This window comes from Lepidochelys kempii, chromosome 3, assembly GCF_965140265.1.
Source record: "Lepidochelys kempii isolate rLepKem1 chromosome 3, rLepKem1.hap2, whole genome shotgun sequence".
In the NCBI taxonomy this organism is placed as follows: domain Eukaryota; kingdom Metazoa; phylum Chordata; order Testudines; family Cheloniidae; genus Lepidochelys; species Lepidochelys kempii.
This window is the reverse complement of record NC_133258.1, coordinates 159,979,296-159,995,501: the sequence shown is the minus strand read 5'-3', so window position 1 is coordinate 159,995,501 and position 16,206 is coordinate 159,979,296. Positions and strand designations below refer to the sequence as shown.

The following is a 16,206-nucleotide window of genomic DNA, read 5'->3' as shown; positions in this document are numbered from 1 at the left end:
TTCTTGATATGCTTCTTCATTTCTTAACAGGCACAAATGTACATTGCATGCTTTCCAAATTCCACACTTGATTTTTTTCCCCCAGTTCTGGTGCCAACAGTGGTGAAAGCAGAAAAGTTGTAAGGATCTAACTCAGCATTTGGACTAGGATGCTAATGCTAAAGGCTCTCAGGTTCTTACATAGCACTGATACCGAAGTGTATCTCGGAAGCAGACAAGGTTCCACGTTGCCTTTTATTAATCATGACACTAATGTCCTACATGACTTGGACTGTTCAGATTCTTTACACAGTAGGTTATTGGGAACCATTCTAGCGAGGTGCTTTGAAGATGTAATCTCACCCAGTTCCTGGTCGCCTTCCTCTGTAGCATGGGGCATGGGTCACTTGCTGGAGGATTCTCTGCTCCTTGAGGTCTTCAAACTACAATTTGAGGACTTCAATAGCACAGATATAGGTGTGAGGTCTTTTTTAGGAGTGGTGGGTGAAGTTCTGTGGCCTGCATTGTGCAGGAGGTCAGACTAGATGATCATAATGGTCCCTTCTGACCTAAATATCTATGAATCTATGAAATGGAGTCTGTGCTCTTGATGTGGTCATATCTAGAGCCTTCTCCCAAGATCACGAAGACCCAGTTTGGTTACTACCCAAAGTTATTGTCCTGTTTTTCCTTTTTCAATTCTGAGTTGGGGGGCGGGGGGAGAAAGCAGAGGTTTATATGCTTTTAACGTTATTACCTGCTACCTCCTGACCTATGTTAATATGGTTCATGGGGGATCTGGAGGAAGACTTTGCCCCTCTACGCTGGAGGATATTTGTGGTGATACCAAACATGGGGCTAGAAGGAATCTAAAATCTCTGAAGCTGAAGAGTTAACATAGATCCTGCTAATGCTTATTTCTTGCATTTCTACTCTGTCCCTAATGATTTGCCTTGCTGGAGGGAAATGCCAACATGAGGGGTTTTGGCATTGAAAGAACAGGATGAGAAACTTTTACGGAACATAAATTCAAGATGACTCTTAGCCTACAGGTACTGTGCAAAGCCCCTATCTTTCAGTACTCATCTTGAGATTATTCATGCCGTTTTCCTTTTTTGGTGTAAGTAGCTCACAATAGCCTCTAGGATATATTCTGATTTCACGGAGTCCCTCTCAGTGCCAGTCATGCTCTTGAGAATGTCTGTCTGCAGATTCCATCTGAGGGACCCAGGACTGTGGTCTTTCATGTGCACAATCTCTTCCCTGCTTGATATTAGTACCTTCAGGGGCTATGACCTAATATTTGAGGTGAGAGACTCACTGGTTGATCTCTGAATAGAGTAAATTGAGGAAAGAGTGGGGTACTTCACTTTTTAAAACAAACAAAAAAACTTATCAACTGCATATTTGGTCTGAAAATTATGACTGCACACTCTAGAACATGGAGTAGTTTATCATTTTTATTCTAACTTCTGTCCATCTAAAACCTGTACCTTTTTTGGCTTTGGTTTTCAAATTTTAATGATAGTGGTAGGGAATATTTCTCTTTGAATAAGTTAAAATTAGTATTGAATTTGCACTAAATTGAAAATATACAGAACATTCTTAACACACTGAGAAGATAAAGAATGCCATGTGCATATGCCTAACTGATCAGGTGATTTGGTACTTCACTATTGCTATTGGGCAGGTTACTTAAGTAGGTACCTGGAGCAGGGGAAGAAATTGTACTTCCTAACTAGGAGTAGGCCTGGTTTCACCCACATCTGTAGCCTCTTCTGTTGATCCAATACCAAAGATGCCAGGTTGCATTGGTCTGTTTTATTAATTTCCTTTGATTGGCTAGTTCTGCTAAGAAGTTATTTAACAGTTGCTGATATATGGGCCTATTCCTCCAAACTGCCAGTAGGTGTCATACCAGTTGCAGGAAATATTTGTTTGCAGGTGCGTGTTTGGTTCCTTCACTTTGCTGGAAAAAGTAAATATTATACCTGTGACTTAGCTTTAGTAAAGTCAAAGTTCACTTCATAAATGAAGCAAAAACCAAGGGAAGCAGAATGCTGAAAAATGTCCTCAAGAAATGTGATATGCTTTAAAAACAACCAGCTTGCAGGGTTTTCAACATGCCCCCCTGGAGTATCTACTTGCAATGTCCATGTCTGTGCCCACATTCCTTTTGCCACCCCAACCAGTTGTCTTAACTGCTGAACATGCAAATAAAAAGGTCCTGCCCACAATTCAAACATAGCCCAGTCCTTTCAGACAGTTGCATCCTGGAACACTGTGTTTACCTTTCTTGACTTGCCTCCAGACCTGAGCTGCTGCAAATGCTACAGAGACGGGTTTTTTTCCCCTCATGCACAAATTACATACATGATCAAGTGTCATGGTTCTAGGTTTTTTCCCTTACTTGTCTTGGAAACAACTTAATCAGTTTTTGCACTGCAACTTCTTCAAGTGATGGAAGATACCAGAGAGATTCTGCAGGTGAATTTGCTTTTGATTTGTTGTTGGCTAGAGATTTCTCACATTTATATATTTCAGCAATGTATTTGATCCCACCAATGTTCTCCTTCAAACATAAGGAGAACACTGATTCTAAATTGATTAGTGAAATGGAATGGGGAAAACATAGTAGCAAATGGCATATATAACTTTTCCTATTTGACTTAAAGTAAGATTTTGAAGAATGCTATATATTTGAAGGGAAAATATCAAAGAAATTAAATATAAAATTATGGTACACCATTGGGCTAAGAGCATAAATAGTTTAAGAAATTTATTATCTTAAGGGTTTCTCCATAGTTACTGGATACCTATTTGCCGCCTTAACTCTAGATTATATTTTATATAGCTGTTAGAAATTTGAAATTATGAAAGGATTAAACTTTTAAAAGATGTATGCATTGTCCATTTTGCTATAGTCCTAACAGAGACAAAACCCAAATAGGCCCAAGTTAAGCAATTTAAAAGGCAAATGCTAATAAACATGGGGCAAAAGGGAAAAAAAAACACTAATTGTGGAAAAAGGAAATCATGATTCTCCCCCATTGGATCTGTGTCCATGTAAATGGAAGCTCTTGCGGGGGGGGGGCTGTCATCCCTATTTGCGAAGCCCTCTGTGCACTTTTTGGTGCTATATAAATAGTATTGCCTTGTTATTCAATTGCACAGTAGTAAGCTGCAAATTGTTTATTTAGGCTGTGATCTTGCAAAGTGCTAAGCACCATTCATGTCTGCATGTTGCAGGATTTGGCCTTTCTGACTCTTTGTCTTTTGCTGTTTTGAAGTGTCTCATATTAGATCGTAGTAGTATACTCTGAGTCAATGACAGAAAACATGCACAGACGTTTGAAGACCAATGGAAGAGCTGTTTGAGACACCAACAATTGTACCTGTTCTTGTAAGAGTTGGAAGCACCATCATGACGCAGGCCAGGTTTCTGTAGCTCTGGCTATGCCCTGGGCTGCCTCTTCCCAAAACTGAACTATGCAGGGCTCTTTATACCTTTTGAGGGTTTAAATAAGATTCTCAAACCCAGTCCTGATATTCCTTAGCCTAAGAGTTAAGGTGAAGCTGAACACTATGCAGTCCATTGTCCAGTGTACTAACAGGGCACTCCTGGCGGGTGTTTTTTCTTGAGCAGGAGGATGGCTTCCAGCACAATGAGATGGAGGATAAAGACGGGGGAGAAACAAGGTCTCCCAGGAGGATCATTTACTTTGCCAGTGGTGAAACCATGGAAGAGTACAGTACAGAAGAAGAAGAGGAGGAGCAGCAGCCGCAGCCACTTGACACAGTAAGCCCCATTATTGGCTTTTAGGAAACTCTGGGGAAATTGGAAGAGGGGAGGAGTGTTTCTGCTCTATGCACATTAGAGAACACTGCACCCTTCACAGCCATAATAGCTAACTCTGTAGATGATCACTTACCTCTTTTCCCACCCCCCCACCCCCGTAAATATTGTGACTTCTCTAACCAGTCACAGAACAGATTTAGTACAATTTGGATAGCAACAGTACAAGCTTCTTCAAGTTCTCCTGCTAACGTGCTTTATTCCTGATGGCCACGGGACTGACTGCTGAGGAGAGAGTAGTGGTTAAGCAGATCAAAATAGGATCTATTGCTATACCCCTACCTAATGATAGCTTCATCTTGTGGTGAGAAGATGCAGCAAGGCGATGAGAAGAAACCTACACAAAAGGAATTTGTCCCAAAGCAAAAACATGCAGGAGCATGTCCCCTGGTGCTCCGTGACCCATTCCTAAATGCCATATGTCTGTTTCCTCATCTCTAAAATGAGAACAAGACTGAAGGCTAGTCTACATGGAGACACCTGGGGAAAGTTAAGACTAATTAAACCCTTGTCTGGACACTGCTTAAGAAGAAAAGTGGCCTTAGGGCTTGTCTACACTAAAAACTCTTAAGTCGACTTATAGATAGATAGATTTTACTGTGGTGGTTCATGTCCACCCTACCCTCCTTAAGTCGGTGGTGCACACCCTCACCAGGAGCACTTCCACCGACCACTAAGGGCAGTGTGGGGAGTTGAGAGCCAAGGCTCTCAGCTCTGCTCGCAGCTCTCCTCCAGGAGCCCAGCTGCCCCACAGGCTCCCCGCTCCCTCTGGCTGCGTGCCCTTCTGCCCAGTTCTCTGTTCCCTGCTCGGAACCTGGCTGCTCCCCTCTTCCCCCCAGCTCTCATCGCTCGCCAGGAGCCCACCCAGGCTCTTGCCTCCCAGTTGCGAGCTGGGACCCCAGGAGCAGCCTGGCTTGGAGTGTGGATCCTGGGTAGCAGCCCTGGAAGCAGAAAACCAGGAGCACAAGAGGCAGCCCAGCTTGGAGTGGGGAGCCCAGGCAGTGGGCAGCAGCTTAGCTGGGAGGACTTTCTTGTCAATGTCACAACTCCAGCAAGGAGCCATGAAATTGACAAGAAAGCCAGCCAAGGGCTGATGTAAGTAACACACTGTCTACAAAACACTATCGCCCTAACTACACCTACATAAGCCCTACACCTCTTGTGGAGGTGGAGTTATGTTGGTGTAGTAGGGCACTTACACCAGGGGTTAGGTCGATTTTAATTGTGGATTTTTCACACCCCAGACCAATGAAGTTATATTGACCTAATTTCTGAATGTACACAAGACCTTAGTTAATTTGTCTTAATTCATCCGCATGTAGACAAACCTTAAGTTACTGACCTCGCAGGGATACAGTGAGGATAAGTAATGTTTGTAAACATCTCTGAAAATGTAAAGCATTATATTGTGCTAGATATTGACATTTACATGTATCTATTTCTGTCCAAAATCTCTAAATATTTTTTAGTATTTTGGCCTGATCCTGCAAATACTTAAACCTGTGAACAACTTTATTCACATGGAGTTCAAAGTTCCTCACAGGTTTATGTATTTTGCAGGATTGGACCCTTTGTGTTCTATTGTATATGTGTTCCTTATGTTCATTGTACTGATGTTTCTTGTTGGCTTGGTAAATGAAACTGGTATCCCTAGTTTAAATAGACAGAGACTTGCTGTAAATCAGCTGAGACTAGCTAGCTTGAACAGCACCCTGTGTAAAGACTGAAGTAAAGAAAACAATTAGCTTTCTCCCCTACACCATGGAAGATCCTTGCATACGGCAAATATTATGGGTCAAATTAATCTCTAGTACAAGCCCATGGATTAGTTCAGCTCTGTATGTCTAAAATGAAAGTTTTCCTTTTGTTCTTGTTTTGTAGTCCAAACTCTCCTGGGGGCTCTATCTGCGGCTGTGGGCAGTTCGAATCGCAACAACTTCACTTTTTAGTAGGTATATTTTTTCTAGCATCAATGGGAGAGTTATTTTACATTTAGTTGAATATAATTACTGTTCAATATTATTAAGATATAAGATCATTACCAGAATTGTTTCCTTCATCTTATTTGTTTTATGTATTCTCAAAACTGGGTGTTGCTATTCTATACCAAAAAAAAAAAATCTCTCTATTATATATATTTTATAATATATTAAACAAAATATGATATTTTTCTTCAAGGAGATAGATATCTAGCTAACACTATTCAATATGAAATACTTCAGGTTAGATTATTTGAGATCAGGCCATCCATTGTCCTTTTTAAAAAAAAACAAAAAAACAGTTTCTTATAGCAACCAGAGAGAAACTCCCACCAATGTGGGGACTGCCTCAGCATGCTTAAAGGAGCAACCTGAATTCAGTGGCAAGAGCCTGATGGCTGTACCAGTATGTCACGATCTAGCTATGCAGTCTTGGGGACTCTGACTTTCGAACTACCAACACATCTAGCACAACGTGCCATGCTGCAGCTACTGAAGAAAAGCAGGTTTCATTGGCAACAACCTCCACGGCAGATGATTTCCAGTGGGTCTGCTGACATGAAGCTGGTCTCGCTTTCATTCAGCCCTATAATACTAAATCAGTTTTTCATTGCCACAGTGATGGGTTTAACCAATACGAGTCTCTGTATATGTCATTTTAGTTGGCAGATGCTAGGTATCCTTTTCATTTCTAGTGTGACAGTATATCAAATACTGCATCCAAAATAACTACCTTAAAAGAACATTAGTTTCAAAGTCAAGCAGTCAAAAACTAGGAAATGCTTGAATTAAGGGTGCCTGAGCAATTTTAATTTAGCCCCCTTGTGCATAGGAATTATGATATAATCTTCTTAATTGTATGATCACATACTACTTTTCCCCCCAAACCCTTATTCAATACACATGTGAGATGGTGCTCACTGAATGGTTAGCTATTCAGTATCTGATTTTATCCTTCTCATTCCATGTGTGGCTCCATGTATTATTTACTGCACACCATCAAAACCCTAGAATTATTAATTTCTTCTTGAGTGTCTCTATGATGGTGTCATCATAATACTGTCTTCGGAGTGTTTCACAAACACAATGGAGTTATTTTCACAACACCGTTCTGTGGTATGGGGATATTACCTCCCTTTTGCATTTTGGGAACTGATACACAGAAATTAGAGCCAAAATTGTCAAGTGTCAACTAATTTTAGGTGCCCTATTTGATGCTGTAGCAGGGCAGGACTCACCCCTGCAGTGCCTCCTGCTGGTCATCCAGGGAATTAGCATTTCCAGCCTCCAGAGTACCCTCTGCAGGCCAGTGTCCTGCTTGCCGCTGGGCCCCCAAGTCCCTCCCAGTGCCCCTTTACTCAGGGGTTCTGCCCGCCGCAGGAACCCCCAACCCACTATCCCCATCTTGCCTCAGTGGCTACTGCCAGTCACCATCTAGCCCTTGCTCCCTGGGGCGGAATGCAGTATAATTGCCACTCGTTATTGGCAAGGAGGGTCTGGACCTGCTGCTTCTGCCTACCCTTGGGCTGCCCTCTGCAACCTCAGTACCCTTTTCCTAGGCCTTCATCAAGGCCCGCAGCCTGAGGGTTTCCCAGGCCAGAGCTCTCCAGCTCCTCTGGCCTTTCCCCAGCACTGCTCCACTTTAGGTACCCTGCTCAGCTCCGAGCAGTCAGGCCTCTCCCTCTCAACATCTAGAAAGAGACTGTGTCCTTCCGGCCCACTGCCCTCTTATAAAGGCCAGCTGGGCCTTGACTGAGGCGTGGCCGCAGCTGTGGCTGTTTTCCCAATCAGCTGAGGCTTGTTGCTTTCCCTAGCAGCAGCCCTCTCACAGCCTCAGCTCTCTCCCAGGGCTGATTTCAAGCCTTTCAGGGCAGGAGCAGGTGACCACCCTGCTCCAGATGCATATGGGTTTTTTTGTAAGTACATAGCATATTAAGGTGCTTAATGCTCTAAGCAAAGCTCCCACTGACTTCTGTGGAAGCTGTGAGGTCAGCATTTCTACAGTTCAGATCCCATGTGTGTCAACCTGGGACTCAGAAAATGAGATGTGTGCACACAGTGGCCACCTGTGAAAACTTTTGTTATTGCCCGACGCCACATAGGAACTTTGCAGCAGAGGCTGCAATCAAATCCTTTTCTCCGGGGCAGCATTCAACTATCTTAATCATGACACCATCTTTTCTGTTCCTGCAGTCTCTGCCTCATTCACTGCACGCTTTCCAAATTCTGCAACAAATGAGGAAGCGATCCTGCAGACAACAATCTCCTTCACTGCGCAATCATGAGCCATTCCCAGGATCCATTCACAGTCTGTCCTGTGTCCCGAATGAGGCAAAGGTCCTGTGGAAAAAAGTGATAATTAAAGAGTACCACAGTGCATATATACAAGGCAATCTTAATTCTGGCCTCTCTTGATTTTGGCACCTTAATGTTCTTTTAACTTAATTTTTAAAAAATATAATTTCCTACTTTTTTTTAAAAAAAGGAAAAAAATCCTGTGAAACTATACTGACCCACACATACATACACGGGTCATCACCAGGGTTTGGATATTTAGATCCGCAGCACAGTTGACTCCTCTGTCACTTGAGTTAAAAGATTAACCAGTAGCCGTAGAATGCTGTGACCCCTTCTTGTGGCAGGTCAACATAAAAGCTAAGATGCAAACTTTAGCCATGGGTTTCACAGCTATTTGCTACACAGCAAAGGAATAGTGGCACTTGGGAATAATGGGTTCAGTTCCAAGTTCTGGAGGAAAGCATGCTCTAGTGGTTTATAACCACTGGCCCTGTTCCCTTCTGCTCCTACCTGTCACGTTCTCTGTTCCAGTTTCCCTGCCCTGCATTTCTCTTCCCTGTCTCTCCTGCTCATACCTCTGCATTCTAGTCAGGCTGCTTCCTCCTCTGTGCTTTCTGGGTACCAGCAAGGGGAGCACTGAGGATGCAGGAGATGCAGTCTCCCTGGTCTCAGTTACAGTGGCTCCTGGGAACTGGGCAAAACAGTTGAAGGGAAAGAGCTACTCAACTAGGGATGGTGTATGCTCAGCCACTCTTCAGGGATGGTGTATGAACAGTCTAGTCAGCACATAGGAGCTGTGAGGACGGAGCATGCTCAGTGCACATGGAATCTTCTGAGTACTTGGCTTCCAGCTTTTTTAACAAATCTCTGCTGAGCACATGCTAACAGATTTTTTTCAGGGATGTTGTAAAGACCAAAACTATAACTGGATTTAAAAAAGAATTATATAAGTTCATGGAGAATAGGTTCATCAATGGCTATTAGCCAAAATGATCAGGGGTGCAACCCCATGCTCTTGGTGTCCCTAGGCCTCTGACTGCCAGATGGCGAGACTGGACGATGGGATGGATTACTTGATGGTTGCCCTGTTCTGTTCATTCCCTTTGAAGCATATGGCATTGACTGCTGTCAGACAGGTTACTGGACTAGATGAACCATTGGTCTGACTCAGTATGGTCACTCTTATGTTCTTACACTATGTCTTATAATGTGACCAAATGTGGGCGGATTTTCATAGGGATGGCAAAAGGTGCATCCTGACACTAGGGCAAAGCCCTGCCAAATCTCAAGTCCCTGCTCCAAATCATGGAGGTGCTAGAGCTTCTCAATGAAACAACTGTAACCATTTTTTTTATGTGGGCTATGTGTATTTTCCCCTAACCTCATTCTTGGAAATTACAATAATGTTAGTTGAAACTTTTGCAAAAATTTCAGCTTGAGAGAGACACCAGGCATGGAAAATTTCAGCCCCTGCAGCTTAAGTTTGGCAAAGTTATAAGCAACTGAAAACAGGATCTTTATAATGAAAAGTGTCAGGCAACTTTAACTATAGTTGTCAGTACCTGCGCCACCTTTAATAAATGGCATTAATTGGCAGGCAGGGGGTAAAACTATGGGTGGACAAAATCTACCTGGACTGAATATTTAAAATATTATAATATTTAATAGTGTTCCAGATCAGACTGATATAATCAACTGAAAATTTGCACCAACAGGGCACAAATAAGGGTAGAACTACTGAAGCAGATTAGAAATTGGCAGAGGGACAAGAAACTGAGGCCATAAGGAAAAGAAAATGGGTCAAGTGGAGACAGGTCAACAAGCATAATACTGCAGAAAGATGGATTAGGACAATCTAGCTCTGCCAACTGACATCATTGCATACAATTTTGATAAACTGTGATACTCCAGGCAGGCCAGTGCTAAGTCTGAAAAAGTGGCACCTGAAAGCAGTCACAACTTTTTCCCCCTTTCAAAAATCACTAGCCTCCTAAACACAAGAGATACAAAGTCCATCTCTTCTTCCTGATACAGAGGAAGAGAGGCTTCTGTCAGTTGAAAGAAGATCCTGAAAGGAAAGAAGACTTGTCTATGACCTCTTGACTGTTTGAGAGTGAATTGCCATGGAAAACAACCCAGGCTGAATTTGTTTACGCAAAGTGTAGTTGAAACACAGTATGGAACAAACTGCCTAAGGCTGCAGCTGGTGTAAGTGGACATACATCATTTCCAGGAATGCTGGCTAAGTCTTTGGAAAAGGATTGAAATGGGTAGCCATTCAGTAGTTTTCTGGAGTCAGGACTAGGCTTACTGAAAGGGGCTTGTATTTCCTGAGCTGATGAAGACAGCCCTTGTCCTTTTGTTCATATATATATCAGTGCGTAAAACTATTTATTTTCTCGCACCACATAAAATGCCTCTCTAGACAAGCTCCTTACTTACATAAGGGATAGAATTGCTGTTATTCTTTCTCCTCCCTGTCTTTTTAGCTTGCGAATTCCTCGGTGGGAAGCTTGCCACGCTCTTTGGACTCAATGAACCTAAATATCAATATGCAATAGATGAATACTACAGGACACAGAAGAAGGTAAATGAAATGCATACATAGCTTTTTAACAAGTGGAGAACAAAAAATATGGGACTTAATTTATCATGTTTTATTATTAAGAACCAACAGTCTTCTTTCCAAACAAGACACAAAACAAAAACACTCGCCCCCAAAGAATTTACAATCTAAGCAAACCTGTGTGTTTGTGTGTGTTCTTTCTCTTTTTTCTCTCTCTGTATATGTAGTTTAAAATCTTCTCAGTGGATCACTTGTGGGTATCCTTGAACCTTTACTAAAGTCACTAGCTCTGTACAGATCCTATGAAAAGCTTTGAGATGTTCTGGCATCAGAATGCACTATATACACTGAAATGGCTGTGATTAAATTTTCAGGCTGCAGGGGTTTGATTTTAAATGTTTGTATTGTGGATTAGTTCTCTTCCAGAATGACTTCCAGAGTCTTACTTCCTGAGTTGACAAGGTTGAGCTCCATTGTGAAGACAATCTGGATATGTACCCTGGTGGTGGCAGGAAAATTTGGTCATTCATTCTCACATCACCCCATGTTAACAGATTCAGAGACCACTGTCAGGATGGGGGTTGGAGAAAAATGTTTGCCCCACCTGTCTGCACTGAGTCAAGGTGCTGTACTGGCAACACCTAGACAGAAGATGGCTGAATGGTGGTCCTAGAATAGAAAAGTAAATGAAAATTCCATGAGGACTCCGCAAAACTGTGGAGAAGCCTTGGGGTGTGAACAACACAAACTCCTTCAAAAACGTCCTATTTTTAGTATTCATTTTTCTGTCTTCAGCTATTTACAAGGCACTAGAGGTTTGCTCTCCTGAAATATTTCTCCTAGCACTGCTGGCTTGTGGTCCAGAAGACTGTTCCCACTGAATAATGTAGTGTAATTCCAATTGTCCTCTTACTCATTCCTTCCAAAACTTGGAACAAAATGACCTACCCTGCCCTGCTATGTTGAGAAACTGGTTACTGGTCACCGTGATATATGGCTGTTTTGTTGTAGGTTAAGTTGATCAAAGGCATGTTTGTTTCTTGAGGAAACTGCTGTGCACAAACGAGCATGCAGATGAAATTTTATATTCAGCTACAGATGCAGAAATTGGATGAGTTCTAGCAATAAAGTTTTACAAGAAATAACCTTTTGACTTGTGGGGGGAGATGAATGTATAAGGACACCACCACATTTTCAGACAATTTTGCGTGGTTGAAGGCTGCTTATAAACAGAGATGAGCCCAAGGTGCAAAATTTTGACCTGGGTCTGGATTTTGAATCTGCCCCAAATTTCAGAGATTTCCTTATATATATTTGAATTTGGTCCTGTTATAGAGAAGGACTAGTCACAATTTTTTTTATTCTAAACCCACCACAGTCCCCCAAAAATCTGAAATTACTTGCTGGGGGTCAGCTTTATTCTTTAAAAGACGGTCCTGTTGCCTGATCTATGGATTGTCTTAATTTGACTACTTAAGAATTCCCAGTTAGCACCTCAAGGTTTGATAGGTTTTTGTCCCAAGATCAAGGCCAGTAATATTAGAATTACTGTTCACACAGATGCAACACTCACATATGAAGAAGCTTCTGTACATGTGATGAGAGTTTTATTAATACAGTTAGCAAAGTCACAAACATTCCAACCCAGTAAGATAGACAGAGATAATACAGAATGTGCATCTGAGCATCCATATACTCGCACCATCCCTTGCAGAACAATCTGAAATGTTAGTCATTATCTGCCTCACCATCATCTCCTTCCTCATCACCATCGCCAGTGGTCATCATCCTGTCACCGCCCCAGAGCTACGCATCTCCCTTCCAAAGCACATAGGCTATGAGACAACTTGTAGATTGTTAGGCTGACATTGCTATGCCTAACGCATATTCAGTAAGGATTTCTTTCTTTGTCCTTATTTGTATTTCCTTACCCTACTAATGTTGGGGTGCCCTCGTCCCACAAGTCAGTAGGCTTTTTACCTCAAGCTTAATTAGAATATAGGTCAATTGGTTACCCTGGCACTCTTGTGATCAGACATCTGTGAATGTTCCTAATTTAAAATATACCAAGCCAATGTAAACTAGAATGTTATGGTTACTTGTTAGCAGTTTAGTCATTACAGCATTCTCTTATGATCTGGGGTTACTCCTGGTTAACTGCATAGGCTAAGGCTTTGGGGCTTTATTCCTTGTTTATCTAAGCTATTGTCTTACAGGCCTGTGGCTTGTAAACTCCTTGCTTTACTGCCTTAACTTATGTATATGCCTTGCATAGCAAATACCTATCCCTATAGGCTACAGTCCTACTTTGTGTGAAAATGGCATTGTGGGTTTTCTGTTTGTAGACTAATAATTTTCATATTAAATATGTTTTTACAGGTGTTAAAAATACAAAAATTTCATCTCCAGCTCTGCAAATTCAGCCCGAGATCTTCCACTCAAGCTGGTTCTTTCTGGCTCTTCACTAGTCAAACGCTCTTCTTTCCATCTGTGCAACCCCATTTGTCCTCAAATTTAAGCCCCCAGGTACATCTCTGCAGACCTATTTAATTCCTGTTAGTGGGCTTGATAAGGGAAACTGAGGGCATAATCTGAGGACAATAGGATTGCATAGGAGGCTTTGCAACTGGAACATAAGAATTCTGACCCCTGAGGTGCCCCCCCAAATCCAGCTTACCTTGCCAGAGCTGTATGTTCTGCAGAACTGGCACAGCTAAAAAAAAGTAGTAAAAATAACTTTTTTTCACTAAAGCAATTAGATCTCTTTCTGAATAAACTCATGGAGCAGAGCAGCAAAAGGGTGGTGATTTTACATAGTTTCTTTTCACGGTAGACTTTAAGTATGTTTCATGGCTTGTAGCATTTTTAATTCTAGAACAGATCACTACTTCAGAAACTTAAAACAAGTTTCAAGCTACAGTGCTGGCCTTTCTCAGAGTTCCTGTTACTTCTGTGTATAACGGTTACAGGCAGTTAGACAGTAACCCAATCTTATGTAATGGAGCTACTCAGCCCAAGGTAACAGAAAACTCACACTGCTATTGCTGTCAGTGTCTCCTTATAGAAGACATCAGAACAGGTTTCATTTTGTCCAGTAAATTTTTCTTATTGTCTTCATTGCAGGAAACTGAAGATGATGAAGATGGTGAAATGATCTCTGAGACGAATGAGGCAGAATCTCTGAATGAAAAACACCACCTTGAGGTACAGAGTGTAGAATATGGATCTATTAGACTCAAGGATGCTATGGAGTTTTCTCAAAGAAGCACTTTTGCAAACATTGATGAGGCTTCAAAACATGACCTACAAAGTCCAAACTGTAACTCAGCTGTTAAGAAATGATGGCAACATTGTCAGTGTGGTCTCCTCTGATACTGAAATAACTCTATAATAGGACATTAACATATCATTAGCATGCTCTGGGGCTAACACATCACATTCCTTTGTCCAGCAGTGTTATTCCAATGTCCAATAGCCAGCTAGATAGAGCCAAAATAGCTCTGTGATGGAGAAAGGTAGAAAGGAGATGGTGAAGATTTCATGCTGCCTTCTGTGACATCTGACGCTTTACTATTTGAGCTAAGGAGGTTGATGGAGCATCTGCCACCTGGTTCCCTATGTTTATGAGCATTGAACTGGAGCCCTTACATTCTGATGTGTGAATCACGGACTTGACATTAGATGGTTACTTTTGAAAGTGGAAAACATCCAATTGGGACTATGCAATGGAATTTGATATGCTAGGGTACCTAAAGCATCCTGCTGAATCATAGTCTATTCTGGGTAGCTACAGATGTTTCCAAGTCAGCATAAGAATGATGTAAAACTTGCCCTTTTGTTTTAAGTGAATGAGTGAACATAAGAAAACTAATAGTCACTTTATGGATTCCCATGTTCTTGTATTTTTAGTTTTCACTTTTCTATTCCTCGACCTTAAGTTGCTAAAGTAATGGGTCCTTTTGTATAAAACCTAGGACTGTCGATTAATCGCAGTTAACTCATGCGATTAACTCAAAAAATTAATTGTGATTAATCGCACTGTTAAACAATAGAATACCAACTGGAATTTATTACATATTTTTGGATGTTTTTCTACATTTTTCAAATATATCTATTTCAATTACAAAACAATACAAAGTGTACAGCGCTCACTTTATATTATGTTTGATTACAAATATTTGCACCTTAAAAATGATAAACAAAAGAAATAGCATTTTTCAATTCACCTCATACAAGTACCATAATGCAATCTTTTTATCATGAAAGTGCAACTTAAAAATGTAGATTTTTGTTGTTGTTACATAACTGCACTGAAAAACAAAACAATGTAAAACTTCAAGAGGCTACAAGTCCACTCAGTCCTACTTCTTGTTCAGCCAATCGCAAAGAGAAACAAGTTAGTTTACATTTACGGGAAATAATGCCGCCCACTTCTTAAATACAGTGTCATCTGAAAGTGAGAACAGGCATTCACATGGCACTGTTGTAGCTAGCATCACAAGATATTTATGTGCCAGATGCACTAGAGATTCATATGCCTCTTAGTGCTTTGGCCACCATTCCAGAGGACATGCTTTTATGCTGATGACGCTTGTTTAAAAAAAATGTGTTCATTAAATTTGTGACTGAACTCCTTGGGAGAGAATTGTATATCTCCTGCTATGTTTTACCCACATTCTGCCATATATTTCATGTGATAGCAGTCTCGGATGATGACCCAGCATGTTGTTCCTTTTAAATACACTTTTGCTGCAAATTTGACAAAATGCAAAGAAGATACCAATGTGAAATTCTAAAGATAGCTACAGCACTTGACCCAGGATTTAAGAATCTGAAGTGCCTTCCAAAATCTGAGAGGGACAAGGTGTGGAGCCTGCTTTGAGAAGTCTTAAAAGAGCAACACTCTGATGCAGAAACTGCAGAACCCAAATCACCAAAAAAGAAAATCAACCTTCTGCTGGTGGCATCTGACTCATGATGATGAAAATGAACATGTCAGTTTGCACTGCTTTGGATCGTTCTCAAGCAGACCCCATCATCAGCAAGGATGCATGTCCCCTGGAATGATGGTTGAAGAAATAAGGGATATATGAATTTTCAGTGCATCTGGCATGTAAGTATCTTGCAACACCAGTTACAACAGCACCATGCAAATACCTATTCTCACTTTCAGATGACATTGTAAACAAGAACCAGGTAGTATTATCTTCTGCAAATGTAAACAAACTTATTTGTCTGAGCAATTGACTGAACCAGAAGTAGGACTGAGTGGACTTGTAGGCGCTAAAGTTTTACTTTATTTTATTTTTGAATGCAGGGATTTTTTTACATAATTTTACATTTGTAAGTTCAACTTTCATGATAGAGATTGCACTACAGTACTTAGGTGAATTGAAAAATACTATTTCTTTTCTGTTTTATAGTGCAAATATTTGTATTAAAAATAAATATAATATAGTGAGCACTGTACACTTTGTACTCTCTGTTGTAATTGAAATCGATATTTTTTTAAAATGTAGAAAACATCC

General features: G+C 41.1%; 1 protein-coding gene across 1 annotated transcript; it reads left to right on the top strand.

Moving 5' to 3' along the window:
* Nucleotides 1–2,439: 2,439 nt before the first annotated feature.
* On the top strand, nt 2,440–14,020 carry FAM177B (family with sequence similarity 177 member B). The gene is made up of 5 exons (XM_073338834.1): nt 2,440–2,466; nt 3,623–3,778; nt 5,717–5,783; nt 10,602–10,699; nt 13,802–14,020. Exons 1-5 carry the CDS (start codon nt 2,440–2,442, stop codon nt 14,018–14,020), a joined length of 567 nt encoding a protein of 188 aa, XP_073194935.1.
* Nucleotides 14,021–16,206: the final 2,186 nt, after the last annotated feature.

What these genes read in the sequence shown, in the direction of transcription:
- FAM177B (XM_073338834.1), top strand. Translation starts at nt 2,440, where the DNA reads ATGGAAGATACCAGAGAGATTCTGCAG. An exon ending in ATACCAGAGAGATTCTGCAG is followed by an intron (nt 2,467 to 3,622) that starts GTGAATTTGCTT and finishes TTTTTTCTTGAG; the next exon opens with CAGGAGGATGGCTTCCAGCA. An exon ending in ACTACAGGACACAGAAGAAG is followed by an intron (nt 10,700 to 13,801) that starts GTAAATGAAATG and finishes TCTTCATTGCAG; the next exon opens with GAAACTGAAGATGATGAAGA.